The following is a 25,086-nucleotide window of genomic DNA, read 5'->3' as shown; positions in this document are numbered from 1 at the left end:
TCTCCTGAGGTTCAGGTTTCAATTTCAGTTTTGTTGTTGTTGTAATGAGCACAGTAGTACCTGGCCCTGATGGAATGCGATCTCACGTCGCTTCCAACGTGTGCAATTCCAATCTGATTAACGCGACTCGCTGAGGGACGCTTAACGCGTTCGGTGAGAACGGCGCACGCGAAAAAGGTGGTCCCCGATAGCGACCCCTGGGTGGCAGGGTGGAGCAGCGGTGAACACGCGTGCCACGCGGCACGATGAGAAAGGCCTGGGTTCCATTCCCAACTCTGGCACCTTCCCGTGTGGTTTCCTCCGGGTTATCCGCTCCCCCCATGGCTAATGAAAACCATAGGCAAACATCCCAATGCTGAAAAATTACCCGTAAATCACCCAATTGCGATTGCACACATCTACAATATCGCCTGCCACAGCGAAAACTTGGTATGAAAAATAGTTGAAATTTAGTGGGGGGTTTTCTGCGTAAACAGCAGGCGTAGTAATACTAATAATGATAATACACAAGGGTCCTCAGATGCATTCTATACTCGTACATTTTTCATTTGAGTTAATTCTTATCACAATATCTCTGTCTCATTTAAGTATGGCAAGAAGAGTTGTTGACTGCTGGGCGAGAACAGCAACCGAGTGAGTGGCTGCGAGAGGAGACGTCCACTATGCGGAGATGGGAGCGGTGAGATCGACGCCTGCGCAGGTGTATTGTTGTATCGCAGGACTGTGAGGGATTGAGAAGGCTTGGGTCTGCATCTGTTGAGTTTGAGTTTATTTGCTTGGGTGCCGTAGTGGCGAGATGTTATCTGCCTCGCCCGGTATGCAGTAGGTCGTGGGTTCGATCCCGACCCTGACAACGCCTATTGTATATTTGGAGTTTGCGTGTCTCTCTCTCTTCATCACGGTGGCTATGAGATGTTAACTACCTCGCCTGGTATGCAGGATGTCGTGGGCTCTATCCCGACTCGGACGGACGCCTGCTGCATATTTGGAGATTGCGTGTCTCTCTCTCTCTCTTCATCACGGTGGCTAGGAGATGTTAACTCCCTCGCCTGGTATGCATGAGGTCGTAGGTTCGATGCCGACCCTGACGGACGCCTGCTGTCTATTTTTGAAGTTTGCGTGTCGCTCTCACCGGAGTCGCGTGGATTTTTTCTCCGTTTTTCTTTCCCCTCCACATTTAGAATCAACATCGCACGTTTAGAGCCACTTATAAGAAAAATAGCTATATAACTCAATGGGCCTTACCTGCCAAAATGTAAACGTTAACTGCTTAGTTTGTTTGATGTGTTGCACGGATGGTGATCACGTTTAGCCAATTTGCCTGGCTATTTTACAAGGGAGGTTGATCCATGTTGTGTGAGCGCAGCAACAACAGCAATAAAAGATAGAAAAAGTCGACATTACAGAGAACGAGTACAGGAGGGGTCCTTAAGGAATGTTGCGCATTTAACGAACGAGGTATTTAATGGTCGTAAAGGAAGCACACGCGAATCCAGCAGTGTATTTGCTACGTACGGTGCGAAAGAAGTTGAGCATACATACACACGTACAGCATTCCCTCGTTAGTAGAGAACAATACGTTCCGGAGATGCTCGTGAATAGCAAATTTAAGGGATAATGATAATGGCCTTTTTAGTGATTTTCCTGAAATAAATACATAAGCTATTACATGCATGAAAATGATCACGAAACAAAAACATTATGATTGGGTATAATAATGAATAAAGTCAGTGAAACATATATTGAAGTATTAAATTATATTTTGATTAAAAGCTTTCGTGACTTCAGGGATTCATATTCTTGGTTCTTTCGGTAAAGTCACGTAGAAGGGAAACAATAAAATAATAAAATATAAGACAATAAAATTATCACGACGTTTCGACTGCAACACAAGCAATCATCATCAGGTGTGAAAACCACAGCAAGAAAAATTGGAAAAAAGTGGCGTTTTTTTTTAACGTTAGCACCACGGAGAGCGATTTGGAAGTTATTCAGATGGACGAGTCCATCTGTGTTCGGAAAAGAGGAGGGGGGAAGATGGATTCTGGCTGTGCAATCATTGGAAGTATTTGATAAACCATTTCGGGTCTTAATTGATTGTTCACACTTACGGTGGCTTTCAGACCGCATCCATTATTTTCGCAGTTAGTAGTAGTATTCTACTGAGTTAGTAGTAGTTAGTAGTAGTATTCTACTGAGTTAGTAGTAGTTAGTAGTATTATACTGAGTTAGTAGTAGTTAGTAGTAGTATTCTAGTGAGTTAGTAGTAGTTAGTAGTAGTATTCTACTGAGTTAGTAGTAGTTAGTAGTAGTATTCTACTGAGTTAGTAGTAGTTAGTAGTATTATACTGAGTTAGTAGTAGTTAGTAGTAGTATTCTACTGAGTTAGTAGTAGTTAGTAGTAGTATTCTACTGAGTTAGTAGTAGATAGTAGTAGTAACTGAGTTAGTTGTAGTTAGTAGTATTCTACTGAGTTAGTAGTAGTTAGTAGTAGTATTCTACTGAGTTAGTAGTCAGTAGTAGTAGTATTTTACTGAGTTAGTAGTAATTAGTAGTAGTATTCTGTAGCCTGCTAGTATTCTGTAGCCTGGCAGTCTATAATGTAGACTGTAGCAACGGTTATTAAACTTGACACACTTAGGCTACGCCCATCTCTAAAGCTTTATCAACAGTTTTTTAGAGGCTAACTCCCCTTTTCCTGATGACGACCGCTTGTGTTGCGATCGAAACGTCGCGGTTTTTATTTTTATTCTTTATTTTATTTGTATTACTAAAAGAACCAGAATAAGTCCACATTATAGACTCCCAGTGCGCTCACTCAGTATCATAACCATTGCTACAGTTTACATTATAGACTGTCAGTAGACTCACTAAACTTAATAACCAGGCTACAGTCCACATTATAGATTGCCAGTACACTCCCCCAGCTTAATAACCAGGCTACAGTCTACATTATAGACTGCCAGTACACTCACTCCAATTAAGAACCAGGCTACAGTCTACATTAGTGGATTTTATTTAATTTGTATTTTTTTTATCTACGTGACTTTACCGAAAGAACCAAATAATATTTTGTTGTTTGTTTGGTTACATTGGCGTGTTGCTTTTGACTGTTAAGTTTTCATTGTTAAGTTCCGCATTCTCATTGTTAAGTTCCGTATTCCAAAAGCACTCGACGGCGAAATTACTTTGCCATTTCATTATACACAATGAACTGCTTGTTGCAGTGAATGGCCGCTCTTCGCAGCTCGATCGATATTCATCTTCACTTACAAAGCAGTCTTAATTACAACGGTGATACGCTATGTTCAGCCGCCGCATTTACCCATTGCGGCAAACAGTGTCCCTATCATTTTATTTAGATCTTTATAGAATCTTACAAAAGCATAAACTATTCAGCGTAACTATGATGTGTTTACCTCCCCCCCTTCCGCCCCCCCCCCCCAAGAGATAATTATATGTATGGTGCAGACAGAGACTGAGCAATACATAAACAGACAACTATAAGCACAAATAAAGACGAAGATCTCTCTATAGCCATACAAACTGTTAGGGCAAATACTGCTCACGAGCACCTATTAAGGCCGGCGTGGCAGAAGAGGGGTTGATGTGGCCAGCACCATTCCCGGCCGTCTTTGTCTCCCGAGTGGTGGTGTTGAACTTTTTTCGCACCGTACGTAGCCAACCGTGCTCATCGAAGGTGCGGGGAAGGACAACAAATTAAACACAAAAAAGCTGTTCTAAAGAAATGAGTTTTCAACCTAGATGATTTGAAAGCGCGCGATGCGGTGACCGTCTTTTGTTCTATGGCCAACCAAAAGCCGCTATGAGGATCACTGGAGTTCGAGTGATTGTTCATGCTCCTTGATGAGAACATCGGGTACTCATTTAAGGCTGAGTTGACCTAGGAGAGGCCAGGGCCGGTTTGGATAATCATGACCTTAAGTCGCCGGGTTCGTAGTGGTGTGTGCGCTATCCAATGCACCACCAAACACACACAAGCAGAAACACATATACAAACGTCAAATATCCCTGCTATTCTGGCAATGTGAAACGTCAAATTAAAATTAATGTGGATTTCCAATTATAAGAAATAAAGACATTTCGAGCAGCCATAAATGGGCTTGACAACTCGTTGTGTGCCTCATCGGCGAATCATTGACCTTCCTTTAACCCTCTTAAGATCATCGGCATCAGCGGAGCCTCGCTCGCCCTTTAAGAGGCAGTGCAAGGTGAACTGACCAACCCCCTGACATGCTATAATATGCATTCGCTGTCAAGTTGCCTCGCTGTGAAGTGCCTGTGGAGTCCGGGGAAGAATTCGTCCCTCAAAATTCATTCATGCAAAAAAGAAAACCCCGCAAATATTTCTGTCAAAATTCACCACGTGATACTCTTTAATAATAATGATAATAAATAAACAGAATGCTCAGCAACTGCGCTACATGCGTCCGGGGTGACTCAGGAGTCTGAGCAGGCATCACTGGGCCCCATTGGGTTCAAATCCAGGTTTCAGCCACTTGGGATTTACCCGGGTTCTCAAATGCAGTGAGTTGATGGTCATCACCCATACACCCAAGCACTGCAGAAATTAAATCCATCGCATCATATTTTGTTTTTCAGTTAATTTTAAATACATTCCAGCTTGGGTAATTCCCAAATATATCGTCTTCGGCTGTTCTGCAACGGATTTTTGAATCGATTGGCGGTAGCCCGGGTCACCGCAAAATATTGGTGGGCCGGGGATAGTTTAAGGTTTTTTTTTTGTCTGGGAGCATCGCTGGTACTACCACCCTGTCCTGCCGGAGGGCGACGCTGGGAGCGATGATGACGACGATGTCGATCCTGCCAGCACGACCGTGACCGCCGGCCGTACCGAGAGAGCGCCTGGTGCGCCATTGCCTCCAAGTGGTCTCGCTCCCAAAGACAAGGAGGGTGGCCGCCCCGTAAGGAGCAGAACGTGCTGGGGAATGGCCAGACCAGCATCCTGATATACTTTCAAAACAAGCGATAAACAGCCGTTGCCACGCACAAATCCCCAGCAGCCCCCCTTTTTTATGGGTGTTTTGCGTGTGTTTTTTTATTTCCACATTTGGCGTGCCGATCGGGCTCAGTGACATTTCCCGTCTTCATAGGCCTTCTGGTTTCGGAGCTATGGAAGTTTTGGCACCCCCGGGTCACGATGGTGACCCGGGTCACCGCCAATGGATTCATTTCTCTGTAGCATGGCGCGCGTGAGGAAAGCGCGCCCCTAGTGCACGGTGTGCAAAGGCCCACACTGAAGGGGTTGTTGGAAGTAGTTCTGTGACATATGTTTCCGCAGGCCCATCTGAAACTCGTTTCAAATACTGCGAGAGTCGCAAAACGTACGCTTCGTCTCGGAACACGATGCTGATTGCACGATTGCAATACAAGTGTGGAAAGCAGACAATTTGAGAATAAACATGATAACCTTGGGGGGGGGGGGGGTGCCTCACATTGCGGACTGGTAACTCGGGGTTTGGTCTTAATTGACAAATTTCCAGCTCTAATACTTCAAACATCGGTTTGACTGTCGAGCGGTGGTGGGAATAGCACTGCCTCTCAGAGATAGCTCTGCAACATCTACTTCAGTGAGCCATTCTCCAACAACAAGGGTAGCACTGTTCTGCGAATGATACTATTTTGTGATGCCGATAGCACAATTGGGATAAAATAGCGGGAGAAATGTATTTAAATATAAAAAAAAAATCACCGGGGGTTCTGGCGTAAATAATGTCTGCTGTAGGGTATAGGTGTCGCGTTTAATAGCAAAAATATGTTGGTTTTGTTTTCCAGGCACCTCCGGTGCGTCCACACAAACCCTCTGCCATCATCTGTTTTAGTTTGTGTTATGAGCGCAGAAGAAAGAAAAAAACCTAATCCACTGTGCCCTCGGGCAATCCAATTTTGCTCACACTTTATTTTATTATTCCCCCCCCACCCAACAAAACAAATGTTTTATATGAAGGAAAATAAACAAGCAGATAAATAAGCAACACATAAATAGGATGTATAATGGTTTGTGGGAGAAGTGGGGGGATGCGACAAAAAAAATAAAAAAAACATCTCCATGTATAGTTTTCCATTACAACGCCAGGCTATGTGTTATTAAAAACTGTCAGCCAAATTCTCGGTTTTACACGTTGTAGGAGAGAAACGTACACAATGTACAGCGTTTGCGAGGGTTTCGTTTTGAAGGTGTACGCACTCTGTGTGCGAGCGCACCTATTTAAATTCAATGTACGGCCTTGGTCTAGACGCACAAGCAGACCCACAATTACCGCTCTGGGGTTATATTTTATCGACCTCGCACGCGACACTTTGCACGCTGGAAGAACTCCAGCAACACGGAGATCGCATCCGAGCGTAACGGAAATCAAAAGCTAATTAGCTTAGCCGGTACACAGACAAGTGTTTGTGGTGTGTGGTGCAGGATCAGGCCAGATACAAACAGTTGGCGAGTCGAGACACGTGTCGTATGCTCCGGCGATGAAAACTTGACCCGACCTCCAGACAGCCAGATGAGATGCGGAAGGTTTGAAAATAAACACGCGGCCCTCTTTCCAAACGTGAATTGCTGCTGACTTGAATTAAATCAGGCGAATTTGTTCGTGATTACTCGACCGCAGTGAAGGTAATTTGGAAGCCCGCAGCTTATGCCTAAGATGCAAAATTTAATTAAAGCTGATAAGCTTAATACAGTTGCACATGTAATCAAAGGCGAAGCCATTACGACCGTAGGATAGCGCTTCCGGCGAGCTAAATCTGTAAACTTGGCGATTTGTACTCGGAGGCCGATGTCAGGATGCATGTACGCATGCACATTGTATCTACCGGCTGACCTTAATGCAAAATGATGATAATCCACCAACAGAGGCACAGTGCATCACTTTGCATGACATTAAACTGCTCGCTGATTGTAATTGTGACATACAGGTCGGGATGCAAGATGCACGAAATGTCGTCCCTTGGAGGCAATCTGTGGCTCTCAGACCAAACGAATGTTACGCGAATCACAATTGTTACCACGAGCGCAAAAACGTTTATTGTAAAGGCACAGCCCTGCAATTTCTCGCTCGTGCCAATGCTGGTGGAAGAGCCTCCACTAAAAGGCAGCTCTAGATGGGGAGCACCCCCCCCCCCCCGAGGGCATTTTGGCCTACACTTCCACACGTGCCGGACGTCGCGGAAGAGGTAAGAGTTCTCACACTTTACAAAATCCACACGTGATCTACCGATCGGTGAAAGGGGGGGGGGGGGTAGGAATTAAGACACTTGTCGATTTTTTTCCAACTGCACCCCGCCGGATGATCGAACCGGCTCGCATTTCCAGTGTGCTAACAATGACATTGCGACAGCAGCAGCCCTGCAACAGATGTATCTGAACTCTGTTTACTTCAAGCCCGCTCTGCGTTTGCTGAACTCCATCGCTTGCAAAAGCGTGGCAATATTCACAACCGCTTTTAAATCACCGACAACAACAACAACAACAGCGAGTGCGTTAAAATCGATCGCTCAAATGCAAACCGCGCAAGTTATAAATGTAATGTGTATGCGCGTCTTTACACATTTGCCGTGTGTGTGGTTTTTGTGGGGAGCGGTTGTGTCGTCGTTAGCACACTTGCACCCTGAACCCGGCATCCCGAGTTTAATTGCAATGACCAACATTAGTGACAATTATCTGTTCTGGGCCTCCCCTAGGTCGACTCAGCCTCAAATGAGTACCTGGCGTGTAAAGGTCGCTATTGGGGAGACAAAGGCGGCCGGGCATGGTGTTGGCCACCTACCCAATGTGTGCTGTACCAGCCTTCATTAGGTGCTCGCCAACAGGCACTTGCCTCAATGGTATGTCAAGGCTACACGGGGGATCTTTATTTTTGTCTTTGTGTTTCAAGTGACATCCTGGACAACCTTGCGTACAGGATGTCCCATCCATCTGAAGGGAATTTTCAGGTGAAACATTTTAATAACTAACAAAAAAGAATGCTAATCTTTTTTTTGTATTGCATTAACGTCGCGCACTGCCAAAGAATCGAATATTTAGTCGCGTTGCGATGTTTTATGTTTTAATCAAGCAAATAATAAAAATCACGTAGAAATAACAAAAATGATTATCAAATGTGAAAACAGATCAAATTAGGCCAAACGCATTTGTCATTGCAGAAAACATAAAAATCCCTTGAACGTTGGTTTATGGGAGGCTGTGTATGATTCATCATGTGCATATGACTATAGGCATTGTGACCTTAAAGTTTGATCTTGGTCAAGATGATAAATAGCATCAGTGCGCTTTATGATCTTGACATGCATGCCCAGAAAACTGATTTGATACAGAAAAGTTTGTCTCTTTCTAGATATGCACACACACACTGACACTGACACACACGGATACATCTATGAAACAGAAATCAATCATCTAGCCATGAACACCGGTTTGCCGAGTACCGTTGGTTAACATTCAAAGACAGTCGTTCAGTCGGTACCACGCCAAGTGCACACAAGAATCGGATATTTGGAAGCTCAGCACATTCCAGCCTGGTTAATATTTGGATGTGTGACTTTGCCAGGCTGATCCAGTTGCAGTAGAGGTGTGGGGCTGCGGGTTGTTGGGCCAGGAGATGTCATTGGTGATTGTCACCCCCACACATTCATGGGATTCTCTGGGTGGTACTCAGGGTTTCCCATCACATTACAAGCACTCATTGAAGATCACATTGATTATATTGGTAAAAAGACAAAAATAAAAATTGGTTTTCTGTATCGACACAAGCACTGCTTCCCCCCAATGTTCCGTTTGGAATTGATAAAAGCTACCATACTGCCTCTACTTGACTACTGTGACATCGTGTATGAATCAGCCCCAAGTACTGTAATGAAGAAGCTTGATTCCATCTATCACTCGGCCTTAAGATTTGCATTGAACTGCCCATATAGGACTCACCACTGTGATCTCTACATTGGGTCAAACTTAACATCTCTTAATGTTCGACGGCTTGTGCACCAGATCTTATTTATTCACAATGTACTTACGAAAAAATCCGCAGACTACCTGCTAGATCTCCTCACTGTTTCAAAGAACAAATTTGACCTCAGGTCTTCGCTCATTTACCAGCTTCACATTTCCTATTGCCGTACAAAAACTGGAGGAAGGGCCTTTGCTATTGATGCCCCCAGGGTCTGTAATGCTATTGCCAATATACTGCAACTTGAATCGCTACCAATGAGATCTTCTCTCAAAACTGCTCTAGAGGAGTTGTACACCCCTAGCTGCCACTGCTATTCATTGGCGTAAAATTAAATAAAATGTTTCGCTCCGGATGACGCTGCAAAGTATTATCTGTATTTTGATTTAGCGTGCTGATCTTAAAGGTGCATTGAAAAATGTGATACTCCGACTGATGCTCCTGTTATTGTGGAGTAACTCATGCAGCCAGCTATGGCTCTAGGATTTGGTGTTACATGTTATATATGTAGTTAATTGTAAAAATTCGGTAACAGTCCCTATGATCACTGTTACGTTGCAATTATGGCTTTATATTTTGGTGATTTCAAAAAGTTTTTTGGTTTGGCCATGTTTGTTTTGTTGTAGTATGGAGTTAGACTGACGGCCTTAATCTAAGTTTTCTTGTGGTTGTTGTTGTTTGACTTGCATCCCACTGGGATTTTTTGCACACAGCGTTGGTGTACGGTGCTTTTTTCCAGGAATATTTTGCTGTTTTTTTTCATGGATTTTCTGTTTGCACAGTCACATAATCACTTTAAGATGTTTTCTTGTTCGTGTTTTTGTTTTTTTGTTTGTTTGTTTGTTGTGGTTGCACCCGATTCAAGAGCCGAATGGCTCACAGGGCTATATCAAAATAAATAAACTGAAAAAAAAAATACAACTAGCGAAAAACATCCAAAGCAGTATACCCTTCTAAAATACGAGTATTTGAGACCACACGGGGCTTGTCTGGGTAAATAATTGTCATACTAGTTGAGCTTAATATTTTTTGTTGATTAGTTGATTTAGGGGAGACCCAGGCCTGGCTCAGATTCCAAATGCCTAAGGTGGGCATGTCCTGGAACAGAAGAAGCATGACTGGGATCGCAGGACTGTGAGTTAACCACAATGCCACAAATACTCACATATCAAAGGTAAAGGTGCGGTCCTGCAATTCTTTGCTGATGCTACCGCTGGCGGAAGGAAATCCACTGGAGGGAGCTACAGAGATCACCCCTAGAGGGTCCTTTGGCTTACTCTCCCATGCTAGCCAGACGTCTTGAAAGAGGTGGGAATATCCACACTCTACCCCAACATTTGTGAATTTCCGATGAACCAAATGTCGTGTACCCATTTATACTGCTGGGTGGATAGAGGTTTGGGGAATTTAAGAAAACCTGCAATGTGTTTTCAGGAGTTCGAGCTGGCGACCACAATGAGCTAACCACACCGTGGCAGTATCCCAACTCCTGTGTTTTACATACACACATACACACGTGTGCACACACACAAAAATCACATGCCAATCATTCACACATGGGCACAACAGAAGACGCTGACATTACAGATTATGTAGGCAGTCGATCATCAATCTTCAAAATACCCCGACGTGCAAAAACGCATGGGGAGATTGCGTGCTTGGAATTAAACCGAGAGGCAGGAAGATGAACACGTGACCCGGGAAACAAACATAAACGAGAGACAGCAATATTGACCATTCATAAAAGTGCGTGGGCTTGGAAGGATACGTGGGTCGAGAGATATTTCGGCCCGATGGGATGACACCGGTGATGGAATGACAGCCAAAGGAGTGAACGTGCCCGAGAGGACGACCCCCGCGGAGACGGGGGAGTGCGGCGTGTTGTGGCACCGCAGGTCCGCGAGGGATGGTAACAGCATGGAGAGACATTCATGCAGGAGTGGATAGAGACAATGGATGATGATGATGATGACATTCGTAGAAAACATTACTTCATTTATCTCACAACGACTAACAATAATAGTTTTTGCAGCATTTTTTTTGCTACGTCAATCCACTGCTATGCGAGATGGGCCTTTGTCTCCCTAGTGGCAATGTTTACACAGCGCACCAGGTACTCACGTGAGTCGACTTCGGGGAGGGCCCAGGACCGGTTCAGATAATCTTCACTGGTGTTGGTCACGAGCGGGAATCGAATTCGGGACTCTGACCGGGCTCGTAGCACAGCGCGTTAATCGCTGCTACACCACCGCGCCCCAAAAAATAGTTCACCTCCCACGTCATCATAGACTGACGGTGATTTGATCTTGATGGAGGAAAATTCTGGGCTGTGTGCAAAGCGGTACAGGCGGAAATTCTGACGAAGATATTTTCCTCAACAAGGTCACCTTGGCCCTTGAGCCAGTGGCCCAAAAAGGGCTTCATGAGTGCCATCCGAGGGGGACAAATACGTAGATCACAAATATGTTTGACAGCAAGGTCTCTGTGGTAGTTTTTTTTTAAAACGCGCAAAAGTGTCACCAAAGAAGGGTACCCATAACACGAGTGTGACGTGAAGCGTCTACGACAAAAAAATTAAATCACTTCAGTGAGCACGGCGCCAACGCTGAGGTCCGCCACCTTTCTCACAGGGTTGCCCATGGGTGTCCGACATGGTCAGAGCCAGAAGATTTTGGTTATTCTTCTTCTTCACCACCCACAACTACCACAACCACAACCGACACCACCACCACCGTGGCCCTGCACCACTTAGCGTGGTGGCGAGTGCAGGGTTAGGATCACCTGGTGGGGAACCGCTACATCCCGGCGGGTTTATGCCCGTTGATGGTGATGACGATGACGGAATATTTAAATGAATGTGTGTATTAAAAATAGTGTGCGCACGAGGCTTTCTGCCCATGCTGGATATTTGCCCATGGTGTATACTAAAAAACAAATACAAGCAGAACTTAATTCCGTGCCTCTACTTATAAGTAACAAAAAATATGTTTCAGTCCATCGGCCTGTTGGCTTTCCAGACGAATATTATCGAGCAGAATTTGTGTAAGCAAGCAAACTCTGGAGCGGTTTTGAACTTTTAAGTGTCATCAGCAGGCAGGCTTGTGAAACACATGCTCCCGAATGACCGGATGTTATCGGCAAGACCACTCTATACACAACATGGGAAGGACTCAGTTCAAGTACAGGGTGGGCACGCGTTGCATTTATGACTCAGGTGGTACCCCGAGCAACTGACTTGGCTCATTAGTACCTCAAATGTCCCCAACTGGGGATTCTCTAACGCGTGTTGATGACGCAGTAGGACGTTTCAGTTTAATGTTATCGCTGAGCCCAGGGCCGACTACTCTCAAGAAAACTATTTGGGTATGGCAACGGGTGGGTATGAATGAGGATGGGCATGAGGTTTCAAATGACACACTGAAGCCTTGTTTACGAGTGAATATAGTGATTTGGACAGCCGTGGCACCTCTGTGGAATTTTTCGTGGTCAGAGGTGCTGCTGCTAAATAAATACCACAACGTTCCTGGATGCTTGAACACAAACGTAAACCAAGCAACCACAAGAACCAAAAAATCCATCACGCTGAAAGAAAAGTAAAAAAAACAGTCCTTGAGTGTTTAAACACTGGCAAGTGTGAAGCCTCTTCAGTATTATAGCATGAAATTTATGATATACTAGCTTTACTACCCGGCTTCACCCGGGACTTGGATTCACCACGCTTGGCCGCCTTTGTCTCCCCAGTGGCGATGTTCACACAGCACACCAGTTACTCGTTTGAGGCTGAGTCGACCTAGGGGAGGCCCAGGACCAGTTCAAATAGTCGTCACCGGTGGTGGCCTTGAGCAGGAATCAAACTCGGGTCACCGGGTTTGTAGCGCAGCGCGCTAACCACTACACTACCGCTCCCCACAACACACACGCGTGCGCGTCCATAGGTACACGTACACGCGCTTGTTGCAGACACACACAACTTTCAGGGTGCGTACGGCAGTAAACGACTCAAATAATAAAGCAATGCTGCGCGAATAACGCCTTAGACCTGCAACACATTTGTATGGCACTCTACTCGCAGAGGGTTGGGGGGGGGGTGCGTGACATGAGCAGGCACACTGCGTGACGCTTCCGCATGCGGGTCACATGACAGATGTGACGTCACAGCTCACTTGCCGTGCAAAATATATGCATTATTGCGCCTCCCATCCCCCAAAATACAAAAGTGTATTTTTTATAATCGTTGCATGGTGTACAGTCTGGAAAGTACCCACATGGCAAATTTCAAGTTTGTTGCATGTCGGGAAGTACGCTAAACATTTTGAACAGACACACATATTCACAAATTTCCCTTTTGTATATATAGCAGACAACGGCAATAGCCATCAAAACAATACCAATGATTGACGGCCCTTTTGGCAATTCACCGCTGGATGAAGGCTTCACCATGCCTTGATGATCCGACTTTACCATCGTGGAAGGCAGGTGGAGGGACGATCGCACTCATCACACGCAAAGCGCTCGCCACAAATGAACCACAATACCTCGCTGATCTCGTCAAGGAGCATACACCATCATCACGCGAACTCCGCTCATCCTCGCAGCAGCAGCGGCTTTTGGCTAACCATCGGACAAAGACGGTCACTACATCATGTGCTTTCAGATGTGCTTCTGTGGCCGTCTGGAACGCTTTTCCTCCCAATTTTAGGAAGCCACTGGAGCTATGTACTTTTAAATCTAGACTGAAAACTAATTTCTTTACAACTGTATTTGGCGTTTAGCACGGTTGGCTACATACGGTGCGAAAGAAGTTCAACACACATACACACATACGTGCCGAGGACCTGTTCATATATCACTCGTCACTGATGTAAGCCGTGGCTGAGAACCGAACTCAGAACGTCACCGTGCTCCCAGCGCAGTGAGCGAACCAGCACACATCAGCTCCAACCCCCCGTGGAAATAGAAAAATAGTTTAAGCAAAACGTAATGGCATGTATTTGGTTAAGCCATGACGTGTCAATAGTGTTGTGGTCCTTCGAATAAGCAGTAGAAGAGCTAATCCTGGTTATACATGGCTCAGTGGACATTATCAATACAGCGGTCAATAAATAGCGCACGTTTAAAAAAATGGCAGAGATATGACTGCGCTTTCAATATCGGAGACTACTGAGCAGTGATCTCTAATTTTTGGAAACAAGATCTCCCACTAGCTCCTTTTGTTTCAGAAGGAAATAAACTGCCCCAGCTTCTCAGTATATTTTCCACGCGGCGCTTAGCAGCTTTAAATCGACTGTTTAGTTTTCGAGATCATCCGCCTTCCCTGTACCATTCTTTAACAAACGAACAGGAAAAAAAAACCAAGGAAAAATCGCTCCAACCAACCAACCAACAGAGAGAGAGAGAGAGATTGGCCCGTGGGTTTCAGCCACGATGGCGAGGTTGTTCCCGAGACCCATCCAGCCTCTCCCTCCAATCGATGGCATCGCCCGGGCGCAGAATTTAAAGAAGCCGCCGTCAAACAGCAAACGTCACCCCAAACTCGACAGCTCTCGCCGTGTCCAAATGGTAAAACGAGCGGCTTTGCAATTGCTTGCTCAAGCCACGAGCGGCCGAAGGGCCTCCACTCGAGGGAGTCCCCTCGACAGAGCAGTGGTTCTCAAACTTGTTTGGCTACTGTGTACCCACCTTGTTGAATTTTGTTTCAACCGAGTGATGAACCCCCCAACCCCCCACCTTGCCTGACCTGATACAACATGGTTCTGAGATGTAAATGTATGAATGATGAACATCAATATTTTAACACGTAGGCTTTTGCGACCAATATCATCCATAATGTGGGTTAGTTCGCCTGAATATGAATGTGTCGTTAAACCCGCCATCACCCGACACAGCCAATTAGTAAGCCAATCTGGCTGTCCGCCTGATGATGCTCGTTGTAATTACTGGCGAAACGTCGTACTCAGACTGTAAATGTTGTAGATTTGCTCTCCAACACACAACCGGTGTGTTGTACTTGTAACGAATTGGCCACGTTCTGTTTACGTGACAAACTTTACTAATTGGCTGTGTTGGGTGGTGGCGGGTTTAACCACACATTTATATTTACGCGATCTAACCCAACAAAAACCTATATTATGGATTCATACCTTAATCAATTGTCCATTTTGTGAGGAATCCGAACTAGTAAAGTAACTGCAAGTGAATAAATAAATAAAACTTCGACGGGCGTCCCGCACGCGGGACACAATTTATTCTAGCTCACTGGTTACTCTTGGAAACCACATTGTTTACGATCAATGAGTTTAGAAAGGTATTTTATATTGTTCTATGTTACCACATGGATGTAAATGTTATCATAGTTGATTATTCACCAATGACTCTCAAAAACGCATTGAGAAATAACCTCACATAACCCCTGGGACATTGCCGCGTACCTACAGGGGTGGGGAGTACCCACACTTTACCCTACCGCACGCGGACCAGCCGACCGACGGTGTTGTACCCATTCATACCGCCGTGCGGACAGAGGGAGCAGTGGGGAATTTTGTTTGTTTGCGGCTGCCGTGCCGGGACGCAAAGCCCCCAGCGTGCCGACTGTTACGTCACGGCAGCGTCTGCGCCACTCTGCGCCCGTGCCTCGGGGGCCCACACAGCAGCATGGCTTCAAAAGCTGCCCCACTTCTCACGACGACGACGATTTACGATGATCGCGATAATCCCAGGGCCAGATCAAAAAAACACCGGCGAGTCTCGTCCTTCATGGGCCTGGTTGCTCAGAATCCACAGCACGCTTTGGCCTATGGTGGCACATGGGGTTAAAAAGGCGTGTGAGTGACAGAAGACCCCCCCTGGGTGTAAGAGGGATCACGGTATGCGGTTCTGGTTTAGAGCCCAAATATGACCTTATTCCAGGCCTTGCAGCGGCTATTCCAGGCAATACGTGGCCCTAGCCATGAGAAGCAGCCCTTCCCTAATGCGACGAGCATAGCGGCAGGCCTGATCCACTCGTACCAGCACAGCAGTGCATGTCTACCAGCAGCAATGTCTGGGATTAGGCTTTTAAAGTGTTTGATTGAATGCTGGCCTGTGTAATCGGCTTTCCCCCCTTGTCATTCTTCAGTACGGCCGTGGAAAACACTGCTGTCACTATATTGCTGGGATGCTTGGCGATGGTTTGGACGGGCAATATCAGCGACGTCTTATTGGCGCTAGTTCAGTGGAAGGCGTCGTCTTTATCACGTGCTAACTGGTGTACGTTGAGTTGCCCGTGTGTGTATATAAATCAGATGCCACGTACCGTATTCTCCAGTGTAAAAGACACACTTGCTTTCCTGCATTTTAAAGCAAAATTTGCGGGTGTGTCTTGTAATCCGGTAGGCGTGTGTGTGTGTGTGCCCAGATTTGTATAGCTGCATTGATACCGAGCACAAAGTCCGGGATGCGTCTTGCTCTCCCGAACGTCTTATAATCCGCAGAATACGGTAAAGCCAGGATTTACGTGAGCGGTGCCACCCGATGAAATTGGTAACACTTACGACGCAAGCGCACAGTGAATTGTCAGTGCTTAACACGTGCGTAGGCTGTTCACAGTTGCGCCTGGATAGCCCTCCGATGTGCCTGGGGGCTGGTACCGCGTGCTGCTCGGCACGATGCGCGGTGTTTAGCTCAACCCGTGCGCCGGGAGCTTCTTCAGGAACCGAAACTAGAGGGTCAGAGCGCTATTTGTTTACCATCGTTATTGGAAGGGTCCGCGCGTACACTGAAGAAACTGGGTGACCACCGACCAGCCTTAATGACGACGAACTCCGTGGCGCCAAGTTTCTATAATTCACTTGTAAATTACACGTCTTCCTACTCATTGCCATTTAAATATTTAAATGGAGCAATTAAGGAGAATACCGTTCAGGACGTTCATGCAAATTGTGGAATGTGAACATTTTAAATCGTAGGCGCACACTGCATAATAGCCGTCTTACTTAGGCAAATTAATGTAATAATTCTTGTCCTTGTAGCACCAGATTGAGAATGCATCACGTAATAATCATATCCAGGGACCGATGTAATAAAACAATATTATTATTTTTATGTCTGTCTATTTTCACCCTTGGCTTACTTTACAACGCAATCGTTCATTCGGGGAATTTTAGTGCTGTAATTGTCCCACACGCTCTCTCGGTCATCGTTACAATGAGTATTGTGTTTTGAGACATTACTTCTGCCAATGTTATAATTGTTAATGCCATCGTTGCTGCGGCTGTTACTGTTATTAAGCCCGAGCATAGACGCTGGGCGTGTGACGTCGTTTGCGATGAATGCAGCACGGGACAGCGTGTTACATTTTAATATCGACGATTTATTTTAAGGTTCGGATGACCTGTAGCATGCCCTCTCTCAGTACGGGAGCCAATTAGGATCCAATTGAGACTTTTCTTTTAAAGTGCAGGGAATAAAAACCTTTGTCGCACGAACCGCAAAGCAGCAACGTTGTGCATATTGTAATGCACACCCACATGCGGCAAAATACAAAGATCCCCTTCATAGCCTTCAGACTGTCGGGGCAAGTGCTGTTAGCGAGCACCTATGAAGACCGGCACGGCACACGAGGGGGTGGGTGGCGAGCACCACGCCCGGCCGCTTTTGTCTCCCTAGTGGCAATGTTTACACACCACATCAGGTATTCATTTGCGGCTGAGTCGACCTAGGGGAGACCCAGGACCAGTTCACATAATCGTCACTGGTGTTGACCATGACCTCGGGTCGCCGAGTTCGTAGCACAGCGCGCTAACGCTTACACTACCACTCCCCACAACCACATGCAAGCACACATTCAGATGTACTTCTGCAAGTAACCGCGCGAGCGTGTGGTGAAGGCATTAACACAACAAAGGGAAGGATCCCCCGTATAGCCTTCAGCAGACTTTTGCGGCAAGTGTTGTTAGCGAGCACCTATGAAGACCGGCACGGCACACGAGGGGGTGGGTGGCGAGCACCACGCCCGGCCGCTTTTGTCTCCCTAGTGGCAATGTTTACACACCACATCAGGTATTCATTTGCGGCTGAGTCGACCTAGGGGAGACCCAGGACCAGTTCACATAATCGTCACTGGTGTTGACCATGACCTCGGGTCGCCGAGTTCGTAGCACAGCGCGCTAACGCTTACACTACCACTCCCCACAACCACATGCAAGCACACATTCAGATGTACTTCTGCAAGTAACCGCGCGAGCGTGTGGTGAAGGCATTAACACAACAAAGGGAAGGATCCCCCGTATAGCCTTCAGCAGACTTTTGCGGCAAGTGTTGTTAGCGAGCACCTATTAAGTCCGGCACGGCACACGAGGGGGTGGGTGGCCAGCACCACGCACGTACACACACACACACGAGCAAGTAACACACACACATACAGGCAAATACACACGAATGTAATCCCGTGAAAGTGAAGCGATACAAATAATGATAATGGTGGAGCGGTTGTGTGGCTTTTAGCGCTCAATACTGTGGACCTTGGCGGCCTGAGTTCGGTTCCTGGTCCACGGCTAACATGAGCGGCGAGGCCTGTGGCTTTCCTCTTCCCTTCGCCAGCACCACGCCCGGCCGCCTTTGTCTCCCCCAGTGTCGATGTTTACACACCGACCAGCGTGGTGAAGCGTTGTTGGTCATCTTAATCACTTTAAGATGTTTATTCTTGTTCATGTTTTTGTTTGTTGCGGTTGCACCCGATTCAAGAGCCGAATGGCTCACAGGGCTATACCAAATATGAACTATGGAACTATGGTCATCATAAGCCCCCAGCTATGCAGATCTCATCCAACAGTGTAGTACGTGCGCACTGCGTTGTGGTTTTTTTTGTATATAGAGTTTAACATCGTGCACAAGATTGCGCGCTCTCGCTGGCAACCATGTGTTCTGGAGATAATTGCCACCAAATGCAGTGTCCTACAGGGGATGATGCTGGGGGGCCATACGTTTGAGTAATGACATCGGTGAGTTGAGCGCACACACATCGTCGCGCCAACGATGTACACAACGACGAAGTTAACTTCGCTGGCTTGTAATAGTGTAAAAGTAATAATAATTAGCATGCCCTGTGTTTACCAAGGAAAGCTACACAGACTCAGAAACTTTGATTATACTGGAGGAATCTGATGAGATTTGAAGCGCTTTTCCACGGATGTCTAGTCGGGGCAGATCAGAAAGTTACAACAACAAACAAGACAAAACAACCAGGTAAAGCTCACTGTGCATTTTTTTTTTATATTTAACCAGGTAAAGCTCACTGAGCATTTTTTTATTTAACCAGGTAAAGATCACTGAGCTATTAGCTTCTTTCTCAGAAGCCACCTGGCCAATGGCGGAGCCAGGATTTTCAGGTAGGCGGGCAACCCCTCCAGCAATGAAAAATGATAGGAGTTGTCAGTAAGTAAGGAGTTGTTAGTAAGTAAGGAGTTGTTAGTAAGTAAGGAGTTGTCAGTAAGTAAGGAGTTGTTAGTAAGTAAGGAGTTGTCAGTAAGTAAGGAGTTGTTAGTAAGTAAGGAGTTGTTAGTAAGTAAGGAGTTGTCAGTAAGTAAGGAGTTGTTAGTAAGTAAGGAGTTGTTAGTAAGTAAGGAGTTGTTAGTAAGTAAGGAGTTGTTAGTAAGTAAGGAGTTGTTAGTAAGTAAGGACTTGTCCCTTGCTTTTTACTCGCCGCTTGTGCGGCGATGGCGCAACCATCGATTGAGGGGTCAAATTTGAACCACGTGGTGTGATCGGCATCGCGCTCGCTGAAGGTGTTGATGCCTTCAGTGAAGTCGTGGACTCTATACGCAACTGCGCACAATTCTGTGAGTCACTTATAACTGCTTTACCGTTACTTATTGCCAATTATGGACTCAGACTATTGTCCTATCATCTCAAAGAGTCCCTGGCACGTAATCATATGGTATACAGTGGCAGTGGGGGTCGCAAAATGCCGATTTATTACTAATAACCCCAATGATCCCATATAAATTATGGATTTCGATCGGATCATTGGAGGGGGCACGTGCCACCCCCCCCCCCCCCCCCCCCCCCCCCCACTGGCTCCGCCAGCGCACCTGGCCATGTGGGAGAAAACTGGAGGTAGTCCGAGACAAAGGTACTTGAAGCTCATCACACCTCGCTGCTACACCTGCTTTTTCAAAGGCATTCTCCCATTCAGACACCAAACCAGGCTCCATTCTGCCAAGCTCCCAAGATCTGCCAAAAAATCGCGTGCATTCAGCTTGAATTGGTCACAGTTCAGGGGTGATTTGGCCATACTTTCGTCAGATTGCTGATGGGCACAGCTGAAACATTTGATGACGCGGATAGACGTCCTGTTTTTGAGCACCTGTTAAGATTGGCGTGGTGACAGAGAGGTTGGTTTGGCCAGTACCGTGCCTGGCCACCTTTGTCTCAACCAGGGCCGATGTGTACACGCTGCACTACTTATTTAAGGCTGTACCTACCAAGACCGCCACGTGCCACTGATGTCTGTCGCCAGGAATTCGATTGCTACTGTAGCGCAACTCCTCATACAAAGACAACAAAGGGCAAAAATCACCTGCCTAGCCTTTAACAGACTCTGAGGGCAAGCACTGTTCGCGAAGACCTACGAAGGCCCGCACCACTCACAAGGAGGTGGTGGCCAAGACCATACCTGGCCGCCTCTATCTCCCCAGTAGCAATGTTTACACACCACACCAGGTGCTCATTTGAGGCTGAGTCGATCTAGGGGAGGCCCAGGAACCAATTCAGATAATCCTCACTGGTGTTGGCCGTGAGCAGGAATCGAACTCGGGTCTCTGGGTTTTTCGCGCAGCGTGCCAACCACTACACTACTGCTCCCTACAACAACAACAACCGCCATTCGCCACTAAGTGGCGGTGACGTCACCACGACGCTTGGGCCAGGCTATGTGCACCTTGAGGCCACGTGAAGTGTCGAACGCTTGCTTGCAGGAGGTCACGGGGCAGACCCAGATAACACAGGTCGACTGACTGAGACGACTGGCTGATGCACCACCTGTGCCCCCTACTGTGCCAACGTGCTGTGCCTTAGCCACCCGGCGCTCCACTCTTTGTTGTGAGCGTCGCTCCTCCGCCCTCCGTTGTTGTTGGAGGGCGATTGCCTCCAACTGCCCAGTAGCGTCCTTCACGAGCCTCCTTCACAGAGGTCGATCTTGACACCGCTGGTACCAGTCATCGGCAAGTCCACTCAGCTCCACGTCCTCCTGTACCACTTAATGGGCCGCGCCCATTAAGCCCCCTCGATCCGGCCGAACAAAAGCTGTTTAGGCATGCGGTGGCTGGGCATGCGGGCTACATGACCCAGCCAGCGCAGCCTTGCCTGCCAGAGGAGCTCACCGATGGGACTTTGTCCAGATCTTTCAAGGATTTGTGAGCTCCTCACACAATCCAGCCTGGTTAAACCCAGGATGGATCATAGGCACACATACATACACAAATATACGCTATTTCCACAAACAAGAAAATATTAACATTATGAACCCTTTGCACCAACCTAAGGAGCAAATCTATCAATATTTTCGCTTGAAAGCCTGTGATGTGGAGCCACCGTGCCAATTAGGCACACAGGTAGCTGGAGCACATGACGAGTACCTACTTTTTTAAACTACCACGGCCCAGCTATCCAATTCACAGATGTATGTAGTATTATTATTATTCATATGATTGAGACACAATTTGCATGCGAATTGGCAGCCCAATTTACATGGTGGTGGTGGTGGGGGGGGGGGGGGTATGGAGAGCTCAGTCCTGTGGTCCCTGGGGTCTATGCGGTTGTAAAGCTATGCAGCTGACAATGCAATTATTATAAATTTCCATGAGCGGGATGAAAGAAGCAATTATTTTTGGATGTGCATGACAAAGATGGTAATTACGAATATAACTACGCGGACCGGCGTGCGTTAAGTTGGCGGAATCCAAAGCCAGGACTACTGGGGGGGGGGGGGGGGGGGTGCAACCTCCCGCCGCGACGAAGGTGCTCTGAGACCGACTAAATAAAATAAAATGAAAGCAAGCACACCACACAAACACGTGACCCTCGTTGAAATGCAACGCGGCAGCAACAACAGCAGCGCGGCTGCCTGCAGCTGCAGCCGCGCCACGATCTGAAACGCCGGGCGAGCCGCAGCCTCCTTCGCGAGTGGCACGCGATCGTTCACATGGGGGGGGGACTAATGCGTTTAAAATGAGCCGCGTGCGAGTCGAACGCCAGCCGCACGCCACCTGGAAGAGCGGCAGTGCCAGTTTCCCACCGCCGAATGAAGGTCGCTCCTTAAAAAAAAAAAGAAAGACATCTGCAGATTTGGACTCAGCGATCACGCGCGTGCGCACTCTCAAGCACACTCCAGCTCGTAAACTAAACCTCACCGTTTTTATTTTGCCCAGGTAATGCCACACTGAGCCATGTAGCTCTTTTTCAGAAGCGACCTGGCTATCGCAAATGACAGCTCAACGAAGTGGCTTATTGCGCGGAAATTTAGAGCAGCCAAATCATCTAAGTTGCGCGACTTTGATTCTAAATGTGGAGGGGAAAAACCGGAGGACCCGGAAAAAATGCCACTCGACCACGGGGAGAGCATGCAAACTCCAAATATACAGCAGGCGTCAGAGTCAAGGTCGAACCGACTAACGAATGTACACCTCCTGTAAACCAGGCGAGGCAGATAACTTCTCGCCACTGGGGTGCCCGTGTCACTTCCATACACGTTGAGTGGTTCTCAGGGTGGCAAATGAAAATGTGTGTGCCCTTCCTCTTCCATTTCCTGGATGTTGGCAGACCTCCACATAGGCATTTAGCTCCTGAACATATTGCTGCCATCATGCACGGAAATGCAATTGAACCCATCTAAGTACTTGGCTCGAGCCTGCTTTGCTTCCAGGGCTGATTCGAGATCACAATTTAGTCTGCACATATGGACACTGGTTTTTTTTTGCTGTACAAACGGAAAAAAAATCACATTGCCAAGAAAAGGCATGTTGACAAATCCTACGCCGTTTTTTTTTATACATCAGTGTTCAAAAAATGACTACCGTCTCTCCTTTCATCTTCCACTTTGCATTTCATTTACGTTTAGCAATGTACTCCCGGAGGCTTAACCATATTCATTGCTCCGCATGCGAGTGGGGATGATAGATCCACACAATTCTCCGGAGGAGCGTCGTCGGTGCGGCGGTTTCGCATCCTGCGCCATCAGCCCGACGTCGCCACGTGCTCAGCCTTGGCTAACGTCATTGGCGAGCGATGTCTGAACCGGTCCTAACGTCACCACCAACTTGGCCAACTTCACCAACACGCACCGACCAGAGTGATGAGAGTACGGTCAAACATCCCCCCCCCCCACCCTCCCATGACCGACATAACGTGGATAAATCTTCATCCAGCAGTGGATTGACAAAGCACCGTAAATTATTATTATTTCTAGATTTGAAGCTTTCGTGACTGCAAGGATCCATATTCTTTGGTTCTATTCGGTAAAGTCACGTAGGTAAAAAATAAAACAACAAAATTCACGACGTTTCGGCCACAACTGCGAAGATAATTTTTTTTTACATCTACTTTGTTAAAGATTCAATCTTCAAATGTTTACTTGAAATGCTGACAGATGAAGTAATGGGTGGAAACAAAAACTAAAATGCAATGTTCCGTCTCCCCCGAGTACTTCAGACGGCTCTCCACATGAACACACGCGGCTGTGCACGTGTGGAAAATATGTAGGATTGAGGAGGAAGAAAAGGCGGATCTGCTTGGTGTATCAATGTGCACACGGACTATTATTATTATCATCATCATTATCAAAAGTGTTTATCTGGCTTGAGCGTGTTTTTTACGCCCAGAGTGGACGTGCCAGTGGGATGGCAGCGCACGTCATGCCATAAGCTCACCAGTCGATCGGCGCTGGGAATGCGGGTATTCTTGAGGAGCAAGGCATTATGGGAAGGCAAGCGAGAGCGGGCATGGCCATTGCCGGCGTCCTCTGCGCTGTCACTGAGAAGACACGCTGCCCTCACATCCCTGTCACACACGTGCACAAAAAAAAACACAACACATATCGGTTACGAAGAAATAAAAAAACTAAATATGCTGCGTATTCTCCCAGTAAAAATGGCTTTCATTTGTATAAAACGTATTGCCATTGCAATCATGTACAACTCTTGTTTGTTATTCATAACAAAGCCTACGGTGTTAAACTCTTGTTTGTTAATCTACTTGTGAATAACGGCCCCTGAGTGCCGTGTGGGGCCTTGGGGTTAGTTGACTGCTGGTCAGTGTGGGCCGGCGAAGGCAATGCAGAAGCTTATAATGTCATGTTTTGTTGCACGCAAGTTGTCCAGGCCAACACGATTCAGGCTCAACCTTACTTTTAGCTGCTAAGATCTGACAAGCAACTGCTCTTATAGTAGGGCACTAACCAATACTGACACAACACACGATGGCAATGGCACAGCTGGTACGATATCCACCTGCCTCTATCCCTGCAGTCAAAGATCCTCCGCATAGCCTGGACAGACCGTTGGGGCAAGTGCTGTCAGCAAGCATCGATGAAGGCGAGCACTTGCGCACGAGCGAGTGTGTGGCTAGCACTTCGCCGGACCATCTTTGACTCTCCAGCGCTGATGTTTTACACATCGCACCAGGTACTCATTCAGGTTACTCATTCAAGGTTGAGGCAATGCTAACGGAGGCCCATGGCCAGGACCGATTCGGATAATTACCACGGATGTTTGTCATGTTTAGGAATGGAACTCAGGGACGCCCCGTCTGTGCTAACCACGATACTACCATTTTCCACGAATTGTAAACAAAGGCAAAGATCCCCGTATAGTCTGAGCAGACTGTTGGGGCAAGTGCTGTCAGCAAGCAGCACCTATGAAGGCCGGCACACCACACAAGGGGGTGGGTGGTCGGCACCACGCCCGGCCAACATTGTCTCCCTAGTGGTGATATTTTTACACTGCACCAGGTACTCGTTTGAGGCTGAGTCAACCGAGGGGAGGCCAAGGACCGTTCCTGATACTCGCCACTGGTGTTGGACGTGAGCGGGAATTGAACTCGGTCCGCCGGGTTCACAGGGAAACGCGCTAAC

General features: G+C 47.0%; 1 protein-coding gene across 1 annotated transcript in view; it reads right to left on the bottom strand.

The window, feature by feature from the left end:
• LOC116943749 (uncharacterized) overlaps positions 1-25,086 on the bottom strand; it is a 191,585-nt gene that overhangs the window by 39,960 nt on the left and 126,539 nt on the right. The window contains exon 11 of the mRNA XM_076067955.1: positions 23,885-24,014. Within this exon, the coding sequence (XP_075924070.1) occupies positions 23,885-24,014 (130 nt within the window). The remainder of the gene's footprint in view (positions 1-23,884; positions 24,015-25,086) is intronic.

The sequence above is a fragment of the Petromyzon marinus genome, chromosome 19 (genome assembly GCF_048934315.1).
Source record: "Petromyzon marinus isolate PM22_M1 ecotype Great Lakes invasive population chromosome 19, UKy_Petmar_22M1.pri1.0, whole genome shotgun sequence".
NCBI lineage: Eukaryota > Metazoa > Chordata > Hyperoartia > Petromyzontiformes > Petromyzontidae > Petromyzon > Petromyzon marinus.
This window is presented reverse-complemented; position numbering and strand designations above follow the sequence as displayed.